This window comes from Lytechinus variegatus, chromosome 2 (genome assembly GCF_018143015.1).
Source record: "Lytechinus variegatus isolate NC3 chromosome 2, Lvar_3.0, whole genome shotgun sequence".
Taxonomy (NCBI): domain Eukaryota; kingdom Metazoa; phylum Echinodermata; class Echinoidea; order Temnopleuroida; family Toxopneustidae; genus Lytechinus; species Lytechinus variegatus.
In genome coordinates this window covers 67,441,650-67,464,802 of record NC_054741.1, presented here as the reverse complement: position 1 = coordinate 67,464,802, position 23,153 = coordinate 67,441,650, and the positions used below count along the sequence as shown (strand labels likewise).

The window sequence follows — 23,153 nt, the reverse complement described above, 5'->3', positions numbered from 1 at the left end:
TTCAAATTTCTCGAGACCAATTTGACCTCCATTTCGTATTGAAAACCTTTTTTTTCTTGCTTTTCATATTCACATCAGCACCCTCAGTCAAAAAATCGTTCCCAGTGCCCTGAATTAGTATTAAAATCTGTTTACAGTTTCTTTACTATTCACAAAACAAGTACACAATGACATCCTGTTGAGTATGCAAATTGAAGTCAAACACTCACTGTTTCTTTTGCATTTCATTATATGAAATATACATAAAATGTAAAGATAAAATGTGATGATGCATTAGATCTTCCTCAAATAAAAATCATTATAATGATGATTTTACACGTACCATCCACGAGGAATCAAACCACTTCAGACCTGCAGTTCTAGATTGTTGGGGGAATATTTTATGATGAAATACAAAAGAAATGTGAAATCATCAGGTTTCTCATCTCCATGTCATCTGTGATGTGCATACCAAACTGGTCATAATTATTATCATCATCATCTATCGGATTTTTAGTTATCATGATTTGTCAATTTATCTTAGGTTGATTTAGAACATACACGCCGTAGCACTGACCAAGAAATTTTATATCACTTTTTAAGTAGTAATACTTTTAATGTTCAGACCATTATTAAATTCAGAATTTGACACTTTTTCAAGCACTCCCAGCGAACGAAAACTTAAGAAAATGGGCAATGAAAGAAAGCAGCAGTTTGAATTGATGACTTAAGTCAATTGAATGATTTTTCATTCATCTGCATTTCTTTTAGAGTCATACTCATTTAATTAAATGCTATAAAAAGGCTGCTAATTTCAAACCCATTTCATTCGTTGTATTAATTTTATAGGCTCCTATAGGAGGAACTTTAGAGAAATGCTTATATTATTTGAAAGAAAGGCAGATGCAATGAAAAATCATTCAATAGTAAAAGAATATATATTGCACATTGGGAAATTAATCACATGAAAGGGATTAATATGTACAGAACTCTTTTTACTTCTTGCTCTTACTTAAAACTGGAGGGAGGTAAATTTGACCCCTCCTTTTTGAGTTCATTTATTTATTCACCAACAATATTCACATGCTTACATGTTATAATGAAACAAATCGTAGAAATTTACATAGATGAATAGCACAGGTACTAGTCAGGCCTATAAAACGATAATAACGGCATCAGATTTGCACACCATGTCATAACATAAGCAATATTGCTTGAATTTTTTTTTCCTCCATTAGGGACCTATAAAAATTGATACAACGAATGGATTGGGTTGGAAATTAGCAGCCTTTTTGAGAGCCTTTATCAAATGAGTATGACTTTAAAAGAAATGCAGATGAATGATGAAATCATTCAATTGAAAAACAACCACGGCCATATGAGATACAAAAATAGATAAACATTAGATATTGGAACACATTCAGTGAAACAATTGAAACATAAAAGAACAAAAGGATAAGACTGTTGAGCACGCCGGCCCAACCAACTATTGCATGTGTGTGAATATTTAATTTCCACCCATGGTTTGTGGTGGCGAACCACATTGGGTGGATGACAAAAGAATAAAACAATTTTCAAAAATCAATTCGTTCCATATCTAGCACCAAACCATTTGGCATACAGTGTCTAATGCTGGTAGATGATAAATGCACGCATCGGATATCAATATGTATACGCTTTGGTTGGTCTATATAAGCCGGATATTAAAGATTATGATGTATAGGTTGTCGTAATCATTCAAACTCGGATGGATATACTGATTCAAAATGATATATCAATCCATATTTCTATCACGTTTATCATCTTGATAAGCTAGTCATCAGTCGAATCGAGATATAGTTGAAGAATAGTAGTCAAATTGTGATAACAAAATGGAAGCGTCATCGCGGACCTGTTGGTCTCTAAAATGTTCGGATTTTGGATTTCAACCTGACATTTCACCAAGTATCAATGTACCCCAGGTAGGTTTTTTTATGTATTTCAGTGTAAAATTGCTCATTTTTAACTGAATTGTTTTATGTTGTTATTCTGATTAACTTTCTAAAACACGTCACCCCCCAAAAAAAACCATCATGAAATGATATTTTCAAACGTACTTCCTGGACATCATGGTATATTGGCTTCCACGCATGTAAATGAAGAACATATTCGGGATCAAAAGTAGAAATCAGATTTTTAAAAAAAATGTTGCATTGTAAAACTGTTGCAAGAGTCATACAAGAAAAAAATATTCATAAAAACACGATGTAAAATATTTTGATTACAAGTACAATATACAGACTAGCTTCTAATGGAATGAAACTGTAATATTACTATAATAATAATTTCTTATTCATTAATGATTAGATTGGGAATGCGCTAAACAATTGGGCTATATCATTACCCTCCAACATATTTCAGTGGCCGTCTAGCAAGATTAGATTGATGTTCACATTCATGAATTATGATTTGAGTTTGTGATGAACTAAGTACAATATTGAAATATTGCATTATTACAACTGAATCTGAAATTTTTAACAATGAATTGTGAGCACGTGTTACGGTACGCAACCAGATGCTTTATTCATTCATGCATTGTGCATAATCGATAAAAATGAATAAGCTGTTATTTCCGTTTCACTAATGCCATTAAAGAAAAATAAGATATAGAAATTGTTGATATGCATACTAAGGCGTCAGAAAAGTTTATGCTTGAATATCAATAGGTCTATGCAATATTTGAAAATACCCTTTCTTCGAATATTCGTGTGTACTACAAGCGCATGAATGGGAAACTGTTCCCTTGATTTAAAGTTTTCTCCCCCCCCCTCATTTTGCTTCTCGCTGGCATTTTTATTTTTTGTTTTGTAACCGCATTGTGTACATGTATATATTTTTGAAAAAGTTATCTTGATAATGATAATAACAATGCTCAGCTGATGTATGTTTAGGTTTGTCTAGAAAGAAAATCAAGGGCGTAAGGTGGTTTGAGCATGGAGGTGCACATCTTGGGGAGGCGGAACTAAAGTGGTATGAGGGTACACTTATTGGCCGGGGAGGTGGAACTATTAAAAGTTTGAAAAATCAGCAGTAAAAGAAGGGGTACAAACTTCTTTTTGCTTGCCAGTGTCAGAACACCACTGCCTCAGCGGGAGGGTTCACCCCCCCCCCCCGCCTACGCCCTGGAAAGTCAAATTATGAAGAGAAAACAAATCTCTTCATCTGGACGTAAAACCGTTCTCCAGGTGAACAGATCTATTTTCTCTACGTAATACCAATAACAAAAATGATCATGATGATGTTGTTGTTGATAATGATAATATAGGATATACATAATGAGATACTTTCACTTTCGCTCAATTTCGCAAAACAGTTATAGAACAAGGAAACTGGTATGCAAATGCATGAGGACTAATGGCGTCACGCACTATTTCTTTAGGTTTTTTGTATTATGAAATATTATTTTTCATAAATGTATTACTAAGAATACATGTTCTTATTTAAATCAAGAACATAAAAGAATAAATGATGAGATTTTCTAAGTATTCAAGTGGATCCTGTGTAACATTTTAGGACAAATTGAGATATTTGGTATTTCAGATGTTTTATTTTTTCCTAACTGTAAACAGGGTAAATCCTACACTGATAAGTAGATATAAATAGTGTAATTTTTATTTATATTCTCTCATTTAGGCCTACATATTTCCAGAGAAATTTGGAATACCTTTTTTCACAGTAATGCAAGGTCTAGAACAGGGGTTCTCAAACTTTTTCTTTGAAGGGCCAGACGAGACTCCAAGTAAACCTGAAAGGGCCAGGGTGAAGTGGATAATCAGAAAAAATGTGCGCGAAGCAATCTGGCCCTTATTTTTGGAGCATTTAATCCAACAGATTTATAACCGTTCCATATGGAACGCAGGCAAAATTAGAAAATATTTCAAAATACAGCAAGAGTCAATATTAATGATAACAAAATTGCAGTACTTTGTTAAAAGGAATCTAGATTATATACATACCTGGTATATGGGAGACATATAATGTCTTGAAGTATCAATATTTTTTGTATTCAAAGTAGATTGAATAATAGAGCTTGTCTGTTGTAGTTTCTAATATGAGTGTCAATCTCCTAGTCACTCTCAATGGGAAAAGTAACACTGTCTGCCAGCAACAAGTTGCTTGAACTTTGGCACAAAAGGTGTAATTGCCAGACAAAGGCACTGGTGCAAATGTTCACTGGACAAGCAGGGGCTGCGGAAGCGAGGGGGGGGGGGCTGAATCCCCCCACACTTTTTTTTCCAAAACCATGTACGAAAACGTAAAAAAATTACCATATGATTGTGATTTTTAGCATGGCCAGCCCCCCCCCCTTTGAAAACCGTTCCGCGGCCCCTGTCAAGGTACTTCGGTATGAGTTAGTTCTTTAAAATGTTCATTGTGGAAAATGCACTTTCGCACCTGTATGTATAGATCCAAACATGGTGAGAACGGCGCTGGTCATCTAATAAGAAAGTAGATCGAACACACAGAAAAGACTCCACTGATCTTTGTTTAAAAATCAAATTAATTTGACTGCCATGACTTTTATTATGGTTAGGTCTACATGGATACACAATGTAATCATATTGAGCTATATGTTTCATATTGTGACTTAAAGTGATTAAAAAAAACAGCATCGTCTCGCGGGCCGGATCCGGCCCGAGGGCCGTAGTTTGAGAACCCCTGGTCTAGAAGGAGGAGTCGTAGTATTATCATCTTTGTCATGATAATCTTTACGCGTATTTGACAATCATTATTGTCGGTTTTTCTTTACCATCAGTATAGGCCCATGGATGATAACTTTACAATTTTCTCAAATGTTCGCCAATATGTGTGTCTGATCCAAAAGAATGGTCCGGGAGAATGGTGAACTAAATCTGGTCAGTTGGGTCAATAAATACTTTCACATTGTTCAGTCTTTATCAATACTGTTAGTCAAACCATGGAGGTAGGAATGGTCAAACTTATATTCTTAAAGTTGTAGTGTTGTTGTTGTTATACTTGCTGACAGGTGTTTAATTATTATGTTGTATGATACAGTGCGGTATCAACGTTGTGCTCTACTTCATCTATCGCTGCACCGTGTTCCTCTATTTCAACACGTATATGATCTTTGATCTGGTGACAACTATCAATGGCTTCGATGGGGTTCGAACCTTCATCTATCTTACTACCTGGGTCTACCTTCTTTTCAACCTCTATGTCTTTGTTTCCTTCATCAACACGTTAATAGATGCCTATCTCTTCTTCAAAAGAAGGGGAGATTTAGTTGAAGGTGAGAAAATTATTTTGGTCTGTATAAAGGTTGAATATTTCATAATTTAGGTAAATATAAAAAAGGGTTTGTGCGTTGGGACATTTTTCTGTATTTTCTTAAGGCCGGTTTCAGAGCTTTTTTTTCTTATTTGAATTTCAGGGCTGAGAATTTAGTGTACTCTGTTTGTGGATTTTCAAGAATAAAATTTGCACAAATAAAACCTGTGTGAAGATATCATGGGAACAACGGTCTTGATTATAACAAAGATCCAATAACTGAACATTTTTTTTTTCAAGAATGGGTGCGGAATATTCCCTTTCAGAGAATATATCATATTGAATTGAATATATTTATATATATCGTTCTTTTGCATCGTCTTGGGAATCATATTATTATCGAAGGGTGGTTTTCGAGATTGAAGGCTGTCATTTGATTCTAAGTTTACTTGCGCACTGAGCTACTTTTTCCTCAGGTATTAATGGATATAATATTCAGTCTTTGGCTTACAGTATTTCAGTCTTCATGGATATTTGTATCAATTTCTCGAGCAGACATCAATCAGATAAATATGCTGGTAAGACAGGCAGAGGAAATAAAGTTTGGGGTCTCATGAATTATATGGCTTCTTTTCCGTCTTCTTGAAAGACAGGACTGTGAACAGGATCATGAACTGCCTTCAACAAAAATTCACTTTAGCAAAACATGTTATGACGGCTTTACATTTCATTAATTTTATTGATTTGTGTATAGAGCGATTATAATAGAACCTTGGCCAGTTGGTTCTATATTTTAATTTGGTTTGAATAATTGGTAGCTGATGAATATCTGTTTTAACTGTAGCATTTTTTTTCTTGGAACGGGTGAAATAAGGGATTATTGGGTAGCAATTTTGACATTGAGGTAATCTAACTTCTAATTTCACAACTTTCAAATTGGAAGTCTATCAAGAAAGTCACCCCATAAGAGAGGGTATGCGTGTATGAGGGTTTAGGTGTGGGGTGTGCATGGGTGTGCGGTTGTGTGTGTGTCTCTCTCTGGGTGTATATAAAGTTATGTTGGACGTGCGCACTCTCTCTTCATGGATGTGGGTGTGGCTATGGGAGGATGTATATGAATGAAAGGAGTGAGATTCATGACTCTAGTGGCAAGGGATGTGGGTGTGGGTGTGGTAGAGTGAAGTGGGAGGACGTGGTGATGTGCTTGTATGTGAGTGTATATGAGAAGCGAGTATGCGCTTGCTAGTACAGGTATGGCTATAAGCATAGGCGGCGGAAGCGGGGGGGGGACGGGGGGGACGTGTCCCCCCCCCCCTAAATCTGTTGTTGATGACCTTTTTTTTTTTTTTTTTTTTTTTTTTTTTTTTTTTTTTTTGCTTGTCAATTTATTTTCGTACGTCCCCCCTAATTTTTTGGGGGGCTGAGAACTTTTTTTTTTCCGTTGTCAAATTTTGTTTGCTTGTCCCCTCCTAAAATTTTTGGCTTCCGCCGCCAGTGGCTATAAGAGAGTGAATGTGGATGAGAGTGTGTGCAGTAATTTGGTGTGAGTGCGCTGTGTTCGTGGGAGGTGATGTGAGGTTGAAGATATGATTCCCTAAGGGTGTATGTACATGGAGCTAGGATGCACAATGATGTGGGTGGGTGTGTACTGGGGTGTGCAGCAGTGGGTGTGTGTATAAAGGAATAGGTGTTGGAGGGTTCATGGAAGTAATATAGGTATGTCAGTTGGACTATGGTTTAGTTTTCTTAACGTTGAATTTGTGAAAAAGAGGTGTGTGTGTGCGAGTATGAGTATGAGTATTTTGTATTAAGGAGATTAGAATTTTCTGGGTTGATGTACGTGCGCGTGGAAGGTAAATTGAATGTTAAAGTTGTGTGGATGTAGCTTTGTATGTGTATGTAAGAAACTGTGTAGGTCGACTATAGTTGTGGGTGTTGGAATATGAATCTTACTTGGGTGCAGATGTAAGAGAGAATGTGCGAGCACTGGTATATAAGACAGTTGGTGTAGAATGTGTGAACTGGAGTGGTATAGGAGTGTGAATGGAAGGGTGTTGGTTGATTCTCTAAAGTTGCATGAGGAGAGCTGATGTATGTGTGTTGCTGTGGAAGTATGAATAGGCCGGGGGTGTGTTGATTTGTGTGATAGTGTGCGTGTGGGTGTGTGAAATTTTGAAATGGAAGTATCAAATTGGCATGAGGAGAGCTGATGTCTCTGCAGGCATGTATGTGACAGACTGTTTGGGTTGGGGACGGCTGGTTTGCGGGTGAATCTTAAGTAGGAGAAGAGGGTGTGGGATATACGGTGTATGTCTGTGCATGTATCAATTATGTTTGAGTTCTTGAAATGGAGACTGATATCCGTTCTTCCCGACTTCCTTTCTTTCTCTTTTTTGTGTGCATATTCTTTATCCTGTCCACATCTTTATGGAAGAAAGAAGGCAGATCATTACATTGAAAATGATAAATGCAACATACCCTGGATTGGATAGCTATAAACACTTAGGACTCAAGTGATGTAATTGTAATCTCGTGAGCATGTATAGATTATTCGAAGTTATTATATACTGAGTAGAATATAACTAAATATTTGATTTTTCTTTCTCTCTTCATACAGGTACACCAACCCGTCTTAAGTTACAGTGGTTTCTATTCAACATCGTTCTCAACGGTTCAGTGGTGATTACGTTTACTTTCTGGATTCTATATTACACTACACCTACCATCCAGATATTCTTCACGAACATGGTGAGGAATATCAACCTTCATCTCCTACCAGCAATCTTTGCTCTCATAGACCTCCTAACCACATCCACTCCCATCCGCTTCGTCCATGTGATATACCCCATCTTCCTCGGTCTGGCTTACCTGACATTCGCTGTTATCTACTGGAAGGCTGGTGGTACCAACCCATGGGGCCTGCCATTCATCTACCCATCTCTTGATTTTGGTGACGATCCTCGTGAAGCCATTATCTTTAGCGTGGCGTTGATAGCAGCTACCATATTGTGTCAAGTCGTTGTCAAGGGACTGTACCTTCTTCGGGAATGGCTAACACATTCAAACAATCCATCTTACACCGCTCTTGATGGAACCAACTCAGCTGGTGGTAGACCGATTGGATCCGCTATGGAACTTCCTAACAGATAAAATGCATTAACATTTCCAAACCAATGGGAAATATGGGAGATAAGGTAGTAGGCATGATATTGACTAAGGCGATGTCTGTAAGATATTTATGAGCAATCGATTGCGAATATTGATAATCTACCAGTTGACATTTTTTTCCAAGAAGAAGACTAGTAATCAATCTTGATTGTACATATGATTTTAAGACTTACAATTGATTTGATGACCTACGATTTATTTGAAATTTGTTTGTTTTTCGCAACAGCTAGCCTCTTATCGTAACATTAGTGGTTGTCCTAGTATATAGCAATAAAAAAGTAATGATGCAAACTGGACGGAATAAGGACTTCTAGAAGCATAGGAAGCCAATGCTTAGAGTTGATAATAAATATCATGCTCTTTAAACGTCTTTAAAATGCATTATATTCAATCCCCCTTTGATACCTGCCTGATATTTTTATGACGTGGTAGGCCTGTGATATCACAGGTGGAAATATTACATACATGTATATATGATATTGTACACATATTATGTACATTGTACAGTACATAGAATAATTTTAATCTCTATAAAGAAAGCGATTTGCTTGAAAGCGAACCTAAAAAGAAAGTTGTCATTTATTTGACTGTATTATTTGGCAAGAAGGGGGGGGCTTACTACAGCTTATCGTAATATACCATATATTGTTTAAGCATTCGGTTTCATCGGAGAGCTCTTCCGTAGATTCAGCACTACTGAGCACTTTAACCAATTTGATTTTCAAGAAATGAAATTCATTTGATGAAATACATTCCTTCAAAATAGGGCCTAAAGATTTCTATGAAGACCATCAGGAAGATATTTTTAACGAATGAAGTTAGATAGTTGACACGCATAGACAACCATGTGTGCAATTTTAAATAAAATAATGGATCATCATGTATCTAAACACTTTAATTTCGAAGATATGAGCGGTAAGTTTTAAGGTGTGTTGCTAAACTACTGCATGTATATTTTGGTTGATTTATCATTTTGGGAAAGTACTTTTCGAGAATTTGGAATTGGTTCTGTTTGTATCATGGGAAATCATTTACAGATTCGATTTTACAGTGAATTGGAGTTGTTCTGTATAGTCACTTTATTAGCTATATCGTCATTTTAACTTCTACTTTAATGATGAAATAAATGATGTGTACTACAATCTAATCATTATCGACCTCATTGCATTTTTGTGAATACCATTTTGCACTTTCAATTTGAGACGGATAACTTGCAGGAACAATTTTTTCTTATATTGTACATACCATCATCATATATCATTTGTCGTGTTGTTACTCTATTGTTTGAATGGTTAGTAGCTCCATGGTAGCAATGTGTGTTTATCATAATGTTAATAAAGTAAACTGTAAAATAAACCAGTGAAATCTACAAAGGCCTTTTCATTTTGCCCACTTCCCCTGTAAAAAAAGAGCAAAACATTGTAAGCTAATCCCAAGTAAACGTGGTGAAATGAAAGCTGAATGTGATAATTGCATATGTAGTTTCATACGTTTCATACCCTTGATTTGGTCTTATATGTAAGCGAATTCGTTGGAGAATTCGCAGAGTAATGCATTTGGAGAGTATAACTATTTCAGGACGAGTAATTTCCTTGACCATAAGTTTGGCGAACCACCTTCATCATTTTCTCTTGGTTCAAGAAAAAAGAATGTCTATATACCTGTACATCTGGGCCACTTGAGCTTGAATTACACGATATAGCAGGGCTGAAAGCTCTGAACACAAATATTTTCACAAAATCTTGCTCGTCAGTAATGCATTGAATGTTCGCGATTTGGAGAACTGGGTAGCACTAGCGGGACACCACTCTTGAAAACAAAAAACTTCTTTATTGGATTTATTTGTCAGCAAATCTAATTAATGTGACAGAAATAGGATTCTTTATTCTCAAAATCATCGAGAACATACTTAAACTTGCATTTGTCAAATATTCTTAGACTCCAGCTTCAATATGTTCACCAAACAAAATATTGCGTACATACACAAAAGAATAGACATCTAAAGTTAATGTAACTTAGTTTTCTACTTCGACATATTTGAACCACACAATCTAAGTGAAGAAGATGGGATCCAAGACATCAAGACCAGTTGATCCCCCTTCGGTGGAACCGTTGCCACCGACCAGCGATGAAAGATTCATAGATGTCCTAGTGCATGGATGCCATTCTGTAGACTTGGGACAGGTGAAGCTCCATCATGATTGCCATAAAGACTTCACCAGACCCATGGTAAGTTCTTACAAAAACATTGATGAGTTACATAGGAATTTATCGGGCAAGACGTATGTTAATGTGTACGTTTGTTACAACTTTTATTTGATTTTTTCATTTGATTTATTGTTTCACACTCCAATAAAAAACATGCATCATTAGAATTGAAAAAAAAATAATGACAATTACATTCACTCATTTGCAAAGTGTACCGGGTAAGTAAAAAAAATTGACAACTCACAAATCCCCAATCGAAGTGGAAAGGGGCCTTAAACACATTATCATTCTAATAATATGACCAGAGTATATTCTCCCAAATAATTTGATACCTTATTTTGTGTTATGTGTTAACGCTTGGATGTACAGGAGGTATTCTTTGCAGTGATGTAAATTTCGATTTGCGCCAAAGTAAGGCATGACTACAATTAATGAATCCAGATGTCAATGATGTCATAATTCTACAAGCATGACAAGGGTTGCATTAAAATCCATTTTAACACACCTTTCCATTACATTAGTATTATTTAATAAACACTTTTGGGTATCAATTCTCATTTTAATTTCATTGAAAATGGATTAGCATATTTGTTTACGAACTCAAGTAGAATTATGACATCATTGACATCTGGATTCATTCATTGGAGTAATGCCTTACTTTGGCGCAAATCAAAATTTACACTGCAAAGAATGCCTACTGATTATCCAAGCATGGAGACATACAACAAAAATATGGTATCAAAATTTTTGGGAGAAGATACTCTATCCAGATATATATAACGATAAGCATTCATGACATATTTTAAATTGGGGATTTCTGTGGTATCAATTTGTTTTACTGACGTGTATATCACGTGAAATATGGGAATATAATTTTATTTAAAAGCATAGCTTGTAAACAGTTTCCCAGAAAAAAAAATCATGAATAAAAATCCCTTACGTAACAAAGAAAGCTGAATCAAATGATGAGAAATAAGTACATCATACAGTGTTTCTACATGATAGTCACTTGAGCAAAGTGTTTACCAAATCGCAAACATACGATTGTAAAAGAAACTTTTTCAGCCTACATTAAAAAGAATACACTGAGGGCGATTGAATTATATGGTTTCTAAATTGTTCCAAAAGGTAGGCCCTGTGAAACGTTTTGAGAAAACTTCAGTAGAACTGAAGAATCCACTTACAACAGACCGCTATTTTTCCATGCTCAGTTTTCAATCCTATTTGTTTCTATTAAAAGATTATCGTGAGAATAGAATTGTGAATAGTCTGAATTTAACAGGAACAATAGTTCCTTGATCATGAAAAAAAATGTGTTATGGACTGAGATGGAAGGAGAAAATGGAAAGAGAGAAAGAGGCAGACAGACAAAGAAAGGAGGCGAAGTATGATGTGGGTTCGTCGGTTCGTACGATATATTTCTTTACCATGTTTACTGTGATCGTGTAGGCCTATAAGTTTCATATAAGCATGGCCCAGGATGCACTTCTTCCGAAGCATTTTTTTTCACCTTGTTTGTTGACGATTCTTTTATCTTTCACATTTTTTCTTTTTATTTCATCACCCTCAGTGTTCAAAATGTCCAATCGTCCTGTTCGTTTTATTCCGTTTCGGAGTGGCTGGATACTCCTTTGTCTTCCTTATCTATCACCTGGCGCGGGAAATAAGTGGTAAAATTGGCGCCAAAACATTCATCTACCTCGAAACCTGGACCTACGTGTGTATCACTATCTACCTCCTTCTCTCGTTTATGAACGTAGCTATTGATGTATACAAGGAATCCAGAGGATGGATTCTTGCTGTTACGACAGGTAGGCTTGCAATTAGGAAAATATCAAAGCATTCAGGTTAAGCCAATGAACAACAACAACATAAAAAACTCTTCAAAGTAAAGACAATTTTTATGATTTTAAGTTTTATTTTTATTGCGCTTTGAATGGTCTATAGAGCGGATACTGCGGTTAAATATATTAGATTATCAATACATAAGATTCTAAATTAAAAAAATGGACTTAGCATGAGCGATATTACTGCTGTCAATATGATTCTCCATAACATTGCCCTTTTCCCTTTCATTTACAGGGCATACTCCGTGGCGTTTTAAACTACAATGGCTTTTCTTTAACATCTCTCTATCATCTTCTTGTGTCGGAGGCATCACATTCTGGGTGTGGGTGATCGTGACAGGTATACTACCAACAACTCAAGCCTATGACATCATCAATCTACACGGAATGTGGATCATCATCGCTGTCCTTGAAGTCGGTATCGTAACACTGCCCCTCCGTTTTGAGCACATCGTCTACCCACTCGCTTACGGCGTTTTCTACCTCATCTTCGCGCTCATCTACTGGGCAGCAGGAGGAACTGATCCCTACGGTAACCACTATATATACGTCTTTCTGGACTTTGGTCGGCATCCTGTCCGGTTGATATTTGTAGTAGCCGGAGAAATTATTGGAATGTTCCTTATTCATGGATTCTTTACGCTCTTCTTCCTCTATCGGAAGAAGATATTTGCAAAATGCAAATGCTATCCGATCGAAGAAATAACAGAAGACGATGAGCTTCAAGCTGTCTCAACAAGATATGGAACGACAACAAGTGAACAAAGCAAGTAATAATAAGAGAGGACTCCTTTGACTTCAAGTGTGGAGAAAGAAAGTGATCTGTGCTTTAACAAAAGATCGATAGACTAGATCATTTCTCAAACGAATGCCACCTGCATGGAAACTTCCTCTCTGTCACAATAGCTTGTTTTTCTATTAAGTCTTTTTTAATACATAGATGTAGAAGCTCTAAGAAGATTGTGAAAGTAAACAACTTTAACATTTGCACTTGACAGTTGATCTGAAGTTTTTGAAGTTTATCATAGTCAAGAATGAACAGTTATTTCTATTCCACTGTACTGTACGGGGGTGATAATTATGTAGCAGAGGCGTAATAATCATCATTGGATTATTGAAGTGAGGTTTTGACTGAATGTGATGACGACTACTTCGATAGAAGCTCAACCACTGAATATGAAAATTCCCATTTATGAAAATCGTGTATTTAATTGAAATGGTTTATTAGGAAAACATATTAGGAGCCAAAGACTGAATTGCGAAATCCTTAGCAAAGTAAAATACAAATTGCAAACAACAATATCACATCAAAATGCGTTTAGCTCTCACACGAAAACAATTCTAAACCTAATAAAAGAAGACGATGAATTGTAATATATGTCTGAACATTTTGCAATTATCATAAGAACCACAACAATTTGCCATTTCTGTTCTGTTTCTACCAAACAGCGAATTAACCGATTCCTCCAAAAAATACCTCAACCTACTTGTCCTAAAGTTTTTGCTAAAATTTATCTTTCTCGTTCTGCCTAATACCATGGTCACATTTGCTCTACGGCGGCCGTACGGCTAGTCGAAAACAGCCGTTTCAACATTTTTTGTACCAAGTGCATATAGGTGGTTTGAATTGAAATTAATGAAACGGCTGTTTCGACTCGCCGTACGGCCGCCGTAGATCAAAATAATGTGACCAAGGTATTACTCTCACTTCAAAATATTTAGCGCAAAATTAATGATGCAGTATAATTGTACCGTGGATCTACGCTTACAGCGGAGGAATGATACGTAAGAAGACGAAGTAAAGGATACATGGAAGAATAATAAATTCATTCCTGTAATATAATGCTTGGGAAAGCAAATTTAAATGACAATAGGTTATGTAGGGCAAAGGTAAACTCAACAAATTTGCAACGTATACCATAATTATGCTTAATTTTTATTTTCGAGGCCTGAGAGCTTAGAGACCCGTGTCATTTTTATGTTATTTCTATCTTATTTTGTTTTAACAGGCCACTAGCTTTACATAAAATACCAAAGAGGAATCAAATTCAACTGTTTTGTCAAATCTTTGATCCTTAATTTAGATTTTTGGAAATAATGCCCAAATTTGCAAAAAATTGCACAATTCGCCCTAAATCATCCTTCCAGATAATTCACAAGATAAAGACACTTAAAATCCAAAAATATCCATTGGGGATTTGATGGTAATCGATGAATAATAAATGTAAAGCAGAACATTGGACTGTATTCACTGGTATTGATGGTCACGTGACTTTCAGCATAGTACAACATTGTGTCACCCAATATGCCTCCTACCAGCTTAATGCCAGGTGGTGGTATTTATTCCAAGATTTCTCCTGGTGGCCGGTTTCCAATATAATTATAATGTGTTTTTATCTCAACGCTCAGTTCGTCAGGGACGCTTAATTGATCCTCTGTAACATTTCACATATAAGCTTTCATAAGGGTGTGGCAACATAGAAGTTAATGTCATCGGAACATCTCTAACGAAAGAATGTGAAGATGTGTGACTCGGAGACTTGTAGTTCTTGTGATTTTGACACAAGATATCCGAGCAACATTGTCAGACCAGTGGTAAATATACTCTTAATAATTTCTTCATATTGCTGAACGGTCATGTTTAGACTTTTGATGTATGTATGTTCTAAACCAACTTCACTATGATTCAATTCATTAGTTGAGTGATATTTTTTAATAAAAATACGCACTCACATCGATTTAATGCAAAAGATGGTATAGGTCTTTTGAATCGGGCTAAATTTGATGATTTACGCCTGGTTCTGGTTTGATTGTGTAATGAACAATTAGATCATAATTATGATCGTAATGATTGTGAAATAACAAGAGTTTATTGTTCTGACAGACATTTGTGTACTGGACAGAGATTAAGTTTGAGTAAGATTAGGTATGATACATAAAGACAAATATGGGTATATAGCAGGAATATGGAATGTTAAATCCGAGCAGAGTGTAAAAAGGAGTACATAATATAAGAAAAGGGGAAGAAATATATAAGAAAGTAATTTACGAGGCTCTAACTATTTGATATTAATTCATTCCCCATTAAGGACCAGGCATAAGTTCAAGTTATTCATACGAGCCCTTTTTTGTTGTTTTCACCCTCAAATCCTAATGGAAAATCGTCAAAAGAATCGTCATTATGATAGAAATTAATGGAAAACATTTTCAAAGCACAATTTCTTCACCAACATGATTAATGATTATGAAAATGATATTTATAATAATAAGGGTAATCATAGTAATTGATAATAATGGAAATGATCATCATTATTCTGTTTAGGAATCACTTATAATTAACCATAATGCAGAGAGCGACATGATATAAACACTTATGTTTTTCCAAAAGTAATTATTTTAACTGTCAATATCCGATAGTGGAACATCTGGTGTTTCTGACTTCCGCCTCGATTCGAATATCAGCGATGGGATTGTTTCTTTTAGCCAAAAATTAAATAATAATAAACTAAAAAAAAAAAATCAACGATTTTGCTCACTCGACCAAGGTGAAGTGGCAGTGATTTTCAAATATTTCAACGCTTGCGCATGAGGTAAAGATATTACGATATACTACTAGTAACCATCGTAACCATTAGTGGCTCGCTTATACAAATTTGATACAAACGCTTTATATACTACATTATTAATAATCATAAAATTGTCACATGGATCCTAATCAAATTAATGGATGAAATGTATCACTTGACTAGTCATTTATTTTAGCTAACAGGATCATCACTTTTTCATAATATATATATATTATTATATATATATATATATTATTACACATCATTTGCGCGGGAAAATAGCTACACTTAATACTTTTGAAACAGAACTGTTCCAAAGTACTGCGTGTGTGTATGTAATTCTTGCAAATACCCTCGATGTTATTTGTATTCGAGAATAGGTTTATTGGAAAGTGCTATGGTACTCATAGTTGTTGGCGCATTATTATTATCATTATCATCACCATTAGATATCCCCAAAACCAGATTACATTGTAGTTTGAGTACTGTATGATATCATCCTGCTGGTTTCCATGACATTTTCTCCATACAGTGTGACACCTATGCCAAGTTGTCATTTGTGGTGTACCGTCTGCTTATAGTGACCTACCTCATTGTGTTTTTAGTGATTCACCTCTCTACCTCCATCGCAGGAGTGAGTGGGTTAAAGGTATTCATCTATCTATCCGACTGGAACTTAGTTCTTACCACACTCTATCTCATCGTTGCTTTCCTCAATGCGGTAGCGGACTATGCCTACTACCAATGGTATGGCATGTATTTTGGCAGTTACCACAATGGTGAGTGAGCCTGCAAAGCATGAGCCTTAGGCTACTTCTGCTCAACCCTATCCTTATAGATCCCAAAATAAAATGATAATTCAAAACACAATCATTACCATGCACAGTATACAAAAAAGTGGTTGTAGGCGTGCTCGGCGATTTCGTTTCGAGCGACCCTCTCCCAGAGGCTGCTGTACAAAATTCGAAATTCGATGGTAGACTTGGTATCACCTCGTCATAGGAAGAAACGAATTAAATGAGACAGAAAAGATGACATTGCAGAAATGGGTGGTCTGTAAAATCAGTTCAACACTTTTACTTTGAAACAGTATCAGGAAGAATTAACACTTGCAATTCAGTCAGAGCTCACAACTTTCATGAAACACCCTCCTGGTTTCTGATAAGTAGCCTAAGCAATTATCCCGATCAAACGATTAATAACTGTTGAATAAATCTTCTTTACAGTTACATCACCATGAAGAATAGAGTTTAAATGACATGCGCCTGTCTAATGTTTATTATTTGTTTTTACATCATTCAGAACCACCTGTCCTCTACAGACTACAGTGGTGTCTTTTCAGCATCTGTATCATCATCTCTTTACTCATCGCCGTATCTTTCTGGCCAACCGTCGGTTATGACCTACCGACATACAAACTAGCAGAGAACATCAACATACATGCTGTACCAGGTATCATCATGGTTATTGACCTCATGGTGACGGCAATACCGATTCGCTTCTTCCACGTAATCTATCCGTTATTCGTGGGCGGTATCTACCTGGCCTTTGCGGCAATCTACTGGGCTGCAGGAGGCACTGATCCATATGGACACCCCTACATCTATCGTCTTTTGGACTTCAGCCATCCAAGGATCGTAGGACTTGTCGTTGTTGGGGAGACCGTAGGTGCTGTTGTGTTTCAGTGGTTGTTAGCAGGCTTAAAGCTATTGAGGAATAAGGTCGCGTATGACTGCAACTGCGCCCCGAGGGTCCGATCTGTGGAAGTCATTCCTTTGACCGAAGTAGCTACCGTCGCTTCATATTCTTGACTTTTGTCAAAGGCATTCTTGAGATTTTGTTGGGATTGGACTATAAATGCTGCCACAGTGCCTTTTGAAATGCTCCAGAAATACATCTAAGGCATTTGACTAAATAGGTATCCGTCATTTAATGATAATGTTCTATCACAGGCATTAATTCTTTTGTGTGCCAAATCTACAATATACTTCTTATCAAGGATAGATTTCCGATAGATTTGTCATTTCTGAGGATATGTTATTGAAGGTAGTTGTACAAAGCATATACTTCATCCAAACATCAATATTAAATTGATAAAAATATGGATAATACCCCCTTAAAACTAAAGTATAGGGATATTTCCTGTGTGACCCAGTAATTATCCCGTATAAGTATAGCCTATGGCTAGTACTTGTTGGATGGACCGGTTATTGAACTGTCTAATCGGCTCGAGGAGACGGCTCGAGGGGGGCGATTGTCATCAAAATAATGCGACAGTCACAGATATAAAAATGACTCCAAATAATGTGTCTGCCTTAAAAGCAGTTGGTCATTCATTGATTTGTGTATAACGTCCCTCAATGCACTAAACTTTTTCAATTATTTATTCTCTTGTAATATAAGAGGCAATTATCTTTCACATATATGTCTTCATATGTGTAATATTTTAGTGTCATTTCGTTTACTTTTCATATCCTTTCGAAACTTACACGTTTTTATTCAGCTTTTGGCTGTGACGCATGTTTTGATTAACCATTTTCGGGGGTCGGACTGGGGACTGTTTATTGAAAGGACTTGTCGGACATTTCATCAGACAAGTGTTTTATCCGACAGTAACCATACTGAAAGTGCCTCTCAGCCAATCAGAATGAAGGAAAGTTGTCAGATCCAACTGTTGGACAAAACTATTGATGAAACACCGCCTGGATTCGGTTTGCCGGTATATACTGTGACATGAAAATGTCACATGACATGTCAGTACAAGGAAAGTTACAGGTAGACGTATTTAACCAAATATTTATTCCTGGTGGTATGGCGTATATAGGCATTAATTCTGCACATGTGCATTAATGGATTGTTTTGATAATTATATGTTACATAAATCAATTACTGATTTGTAAAGGAAAGTGGATCCGTTGTATTGCTTCTCATAAGTTCGTCTGAGGGTTGGCAAACTAGACAGATATTTGAAACCTAGTTTCTGTAACAAAAGTTTTGATATTAATATATCAAAGATGTGTGACTCGGGTACTTATTTTTCTTGTGGTTTTGATACGAGACATTCATCCGACATAATAAGACCATGGTGAATATACTCTTAATTTATTTGTAATAATAATTAATTCAACTTTGAACATCATTGTGGTTGTTTGACAGTCATGTCTAGAATGAATACATATGACTCTGTATAGTTCAAGCCAGAATTATAATCACTCGGTAAAGAAAACAACCCATTGTTGATTCGATGCGATTATTGGTGAATTACACGGGGGAAACTATGACTAATAATTCAATTATTTGATTAAAATGTAAGTTTATCCCCAAAAATAATTGATTTGAATAAAAGCAAAACACTGAAATGTTCATCACTATCGGATGTGAAATATATACGAATTAAAGTTAGGACATTTTCAATTTTCGTATGTTGACAGGAAATATTTCTTTTGTTTTTAAATTCAAGTTACCTGTATTATTCTCATATCCCCATTACACCAAAGCTAGTACGCTACATACATGCAGTTCTCGCTGCGTCAAAGAAAACTGATATTGACGTGGATGATCTCTGGAGACCCATGCCAATTTTCCGCTACGTGGACTTTTAACATGGACGAAGTCCACGTAGCGGGATCGAGCGGCGTCTGAAAGGGCGGACCTTCTTCGTATCGACCTACTAACAGCTCCATCGACGTAGCATCTCCGTAGATGACACGGAAAGAACGTAAGTAGCAACAACTGCTGATCGAAGTGGTTTGGTCTTGGATGTCACCGATCTGAGGACTTGGCGCAGACGTAGCAGGCACGGGACGATTTCACATTTTTTGCAAACAACGAGGTTGGCACTACGTCCTATTTAGGATTTTTTTCTCCTAACTTTAAACGACGTAACAGGGACTTCCTCCGGTGCAAAGGTGCCTTTACCAAACAAAGTTTTTAACTATAATATATTAACCCATACATGACATCCGACATTCGCTGTTATTTCCCATCTTTCTTCGTCTCTTTCTTCCTTCTCATCGTCCTCTCCCTCATTCTCTTTTGCTTCTCAATAATAAATATCCTGCTGGTTTCCATGACATTATCTCCTTACAGTGTGATACCTATTCCAAGTTGTCATTTGTGGTGTACCGTCTGCTTATAGTGACCTAACTCATTGTGTTTTTAGTAATCAATCTATCTACGTCCATCGCAGGAGTGAGATGGTTGAAATTCTTCATCTATTTATCCGAGTGGAACTTAATCATTGCTACAATCTATCTCACCGTTGTTGCTCTAAATGCAACAGCAGACTATGCCTACTACCAACGGCATGGTATGGATTATCATACTTTACAGCGGTGAGTGGGTCTGAAACGCACTAAACTTTATAACCCCCCCCCTCCACACGCACGCAAACAGACAACTAACCAATCAACCATCATTGACATTAATCAGCATACTTTAAATTTCTGTAGGCCTATGAAATCCATTAAAGGGAAAATTAAGGAGTAGTCAGAATCTACCGGTGGTCTTCTTAGAAACAGGAGGTGAGGGTGTTTGTATATATTTTTTGTTGCAACAGCTCAACACAATTTTTCACTGCATAACAAAGGGGAGACTGTGGCAGGAGTGGTGTTTCAATGGATGTAAGTCGGCTTGGAGAAACTCAGGAACAAGGTGGCTGATGACTGCAAGTATGCTTCAAGGGCCCAGTCTAAGGAAGATGTACTTTTAACAGAAGTAGTTTCTGATGCTCTATATTCTCCAATTTCATTACAGGAGAATAGTAAACAGGAATATCAACCAAAAAAAGTTCAACAAAAGTTTGAGAAAAATAAAATGATAAAGATATGCGCATTTGAATGTTGAGATCACTAATCCTGCATAGATACATATACTTCCCACTGGCAATGTGACCAAGATGTATACATGAGCAAGTTTTCCATTACTTTTGTACACATTTTTTTTGTAATTTGAATCGTTTCTTTCATGTCTTTTGATAGATCAGGTATTCTTTTTGTGGTGGAACATACAAGTTACACAAAATGTATCATAGATGAATAGTTTCTACTATTTGGGGTATATTATGGACCATCAAAGGAGACTATATTTCATGGAACTGTAACATCACACATCTTGGTTGCATTGCCAATGGGAGGATTGCCAAAGCATTAGTTATTACATTCATATTCTCATTATTGTCTGTGTACAGTTTTTTTTTTAACTTTCAGTTATCTTGATTTGTCTGTCTCACACAAGCTAGTTTGTACCAAGGGTTTCATCCCCCTCAAATCATGGGATATTCTTCTAAATTAATGAAATGAAATCATTTGCAGTTACAAAAAAAAAATCAGCCCAAATACAATAGACTTCCAGAGTGTGAAGGGGGGGAGGGATTCAGTAGGTGGTTCACAACATCTCAAGAAGGGAATGAAATAACCAACAGAACAATCACAACAAATTTGATTTACAAATCATGTGAAGAACTATTTTACCATAAAGGGATCAGTGATAGGGTTGTAGTTCGCTCATGATCTACTTCTCTAAAATGTCCTTTCCCAATATTCATCAGGATATGCACCAACACCTATCAAATATGTGTAATTTTTCCTGTCAGAAAGAAATACATGGAGTAATCCATGTGGCTAGAATAGTATGTAAGTGATCATTAAGTCTGGAAATTGACTGCAGTATCGTTGCTTTTGGAACATTAGCTATTATTTGGGCTACTGTCAAATACCAACCATGAACACTTTGCTCTTAAAGGATGTCAATAAAAGGAATAAATGAATAATCAAAACAAATGGCAATGTTGGTGAAGTTGAAAACCACCTAAAAATGTTTATCTCAAATGACCTTGTCTGCTTCTAATGAACTTTGAACTATTATGTAAATCATTTTCAACAATATCAATTATGAGAAATTTTGAAATTTGTAGCTACTAATTTTTACATGGCACTTATTCATCATCACTTATTTCAATCTCTCTCCCATTCCCTCTCATTCTTTATCTATAATATCTCTGTCCCCCCCCCCTCTCTCTCTCTCTCCCCCTCTCCATTCCTTTCTATTACTACCCCTCTTCTCTCTCTTGATCATTCTGGGCCATGACTTACAAAGAGTTGCAATTGACCACAACTATGGAAAGCCAACAATGTCTACATGTAAAATGCACGTTTGTTCAATATTTTTTTTTCTAAATATGACTTCTTTCTTCATTCATTGTTTTCTTGACAATTAAGTATGCTCATCTTGTTTCGCAAAAGAACATGGGGCCAATTTCATGTAGGAAAAAAATATGACATTGATGGATTTCCATATTGGTGAGGCCAATTGGATCAATCACAACTCTTTGTAAGACAAGACCCTGATTTCTCTCCTATCCGCTCCATTCTTTCCCATATTCTTTGCTTTTCCTATCCTTTTTCACATCCCTTCCCCCTTCAAATTCCTATTTTACATTGATGGTAACGAAGTATACACACATTGGTGTAGATTTAAAAGAAAAATATATTAATAACCATATCAGACATCTAAACTGGTCACTTACAAATCTGTATACCCCTATTATTCATGAACATTGAGAATGTATATTTGTTTGTATTTAGTTTGAATTTGCATGCAGAGACGATGCCAATGGACCTTTGTATTTTCCAAAGTCTCACATCCAGGCACCCAAGGACATGTAGAAATAGATACATGTATGTTTTCAGGCAAGACAGTATTCATGCACCATCAACATATGTAATAATGTAAATACAGCTAATATGAAAGTGGAAGGATCTCTAAGGATGTGACTTTATAATTTTGTTTAAACTGATTGTATTCGAACTATTTAATTAATTAATAAACGTCATAGTTTTTATTATTTTCATTATTTGTTCATGTACTTCCAAACTTGAGTAGGCAGTTTTCTTAGCTAATATGTAATTTGTTATATGAAAATACTTTACACTGTACATTTCCTTTCTTGTATGTTAACTGTCCAATGTTATTGATGTATGTTACTTAATTGTTTTGTAAAGCGCTTAGAAACATCACGTATTAAGCGCTATATAAATACAATGTATTATATTATATTATTATTATAATTACATCATAATGGTATAGCTCATGGCATCTGATATTAACACAACACAAG

General features: G+C 36.0%; 3 protein-coding genes across 3 annotated transcripts; all 3 read left to right on the top strand.

The window, feature by feature from the left end:
- The first annotated feature begins 1,675 nt into the window (after positions 1–1,675).
- LOC121409606 (protein rolling stone-like) lies at positions 1,676–9,014 on the top strand. The gene is made up of 3 exons (XM_041601516.1): positions 1,676–1,940; positions 5,035–5,269; positions 7,865–9,014. The coding sequence occupies exons 1-3, from the start codon at positions 1,851–1,853 to the stop codon at positions 8,395–8,397; spliced, it is 858 nt and encodes a 285-aa protein (XP_041457450.1). The 5' UTR covers positions 1,676–1,850; the 3' UTR covers positions 8,398–9,014.
- Positions 9,015–10,399: 1,385 nt separating this feature from the next.
- Positions 10,400–13,979, top strand: LOC121409605 (protein rolling stone-like). The gene is made up of 3 exons (XM_041601515.1): positions 10,400–10,644; positions 12,194–12,434; positions 12,706–13,979. The coding sequence occupies exons 1-3, from the start codon at positions 10,480–10,482 to the stop codon at positions 13,242–13,244; spliced, it is 945 nt and encodes a 314-aa protein (XP_041457449.1). The 5' UTR covers positions 10,400–10,479; the 3' UTR covers positions 13,245–13,979.
- Positions 13,980–14,858: 879 nt separating this feature from the next.
- Positions 14,859–19,248, top strand: LOC121408743 (protein rolling stone-like). The gene is made up of 3 exons (XM_041600358.1): positions 14,859–15,065; positions 16,569–16,815; positions 17,339–19,248. Exons 1-3 carry the CDS (start codon positions 14,994–14,996, stop codon positions 17,845–17,847), a joined length of 828 nt encoding a protein of 275 aa, XP_041456292.1. The 5' UTR covers positions 14,859–14,993; the 3' UTR covers positions 17,848–19,248.
- Positions 19,249–23,153: the final 3,905 nt, after the last annotated feature.

Bases quoted from the DNA above. Each gene is read 5' to 3' on its own strand.
- LOC121409606 (XM_041601516.1), top strand. From the start codon at position 1,851: ATGGAAGCGTCATCGCGGACCTGTTGGTCTCTAAAATGTTCGGATTTT. The intron at 1,941-5,034 runs GTAGGTTTTTTT...TGTATGATACAG, and splicing joins CAAGTATCAATGTACCCCAG to TGCGGTATCAACGTTGTGCT. The intron at 5,270-7,864 runs GTGAGAAAATTA...CTCTTCATACAG, and splicing joins AAGGGGAGATTTAGTTGAAG to GTACACCAACCCGTCTTAAG.
- LOC121409605 (XM_041601515.1), top strand. From the start codon at position 10,480: ATGGGATCCAAGACATCAAGACCAGTTGATCCCCCTTCGGTGGAACCG. The intron at 10,645-12,193 runs GTAAGTTCTTAC...CATCACCCTCAG, and splicing joins AAGACTTCACCAGACCCATG to TGTTCAAAATGTCCAATCGT. The intron at 12,435-12,705 runs GTAGGCTTGCAA...TTTCATTTACAG, and splicing joins GATTCTTGCTGTTACGACAG to GGCATACTCCGTGGCGTTTT.
- LOC121408743 (XM_041600358.1), top strand. From the start codon at position 14,994: ATGTGTGACTCGGAGACTTGTAGTTCTTGTGATTTTGACACAAGATAT. The intron at 15,066-16,568 runs GTAAATATACTC...TTCTCCATACAG, and splicing joins GCAACATTGTCAGACCAGTG to TGTGACACCTATGCCAAGTT. The intron at 16,816-17,338 runs GTGAGTGAGCCT...TACATCATTCAG, and splicing joins TTTTGGCAGTTACCACAATG to AACCACCTGTCCTCTACAGA.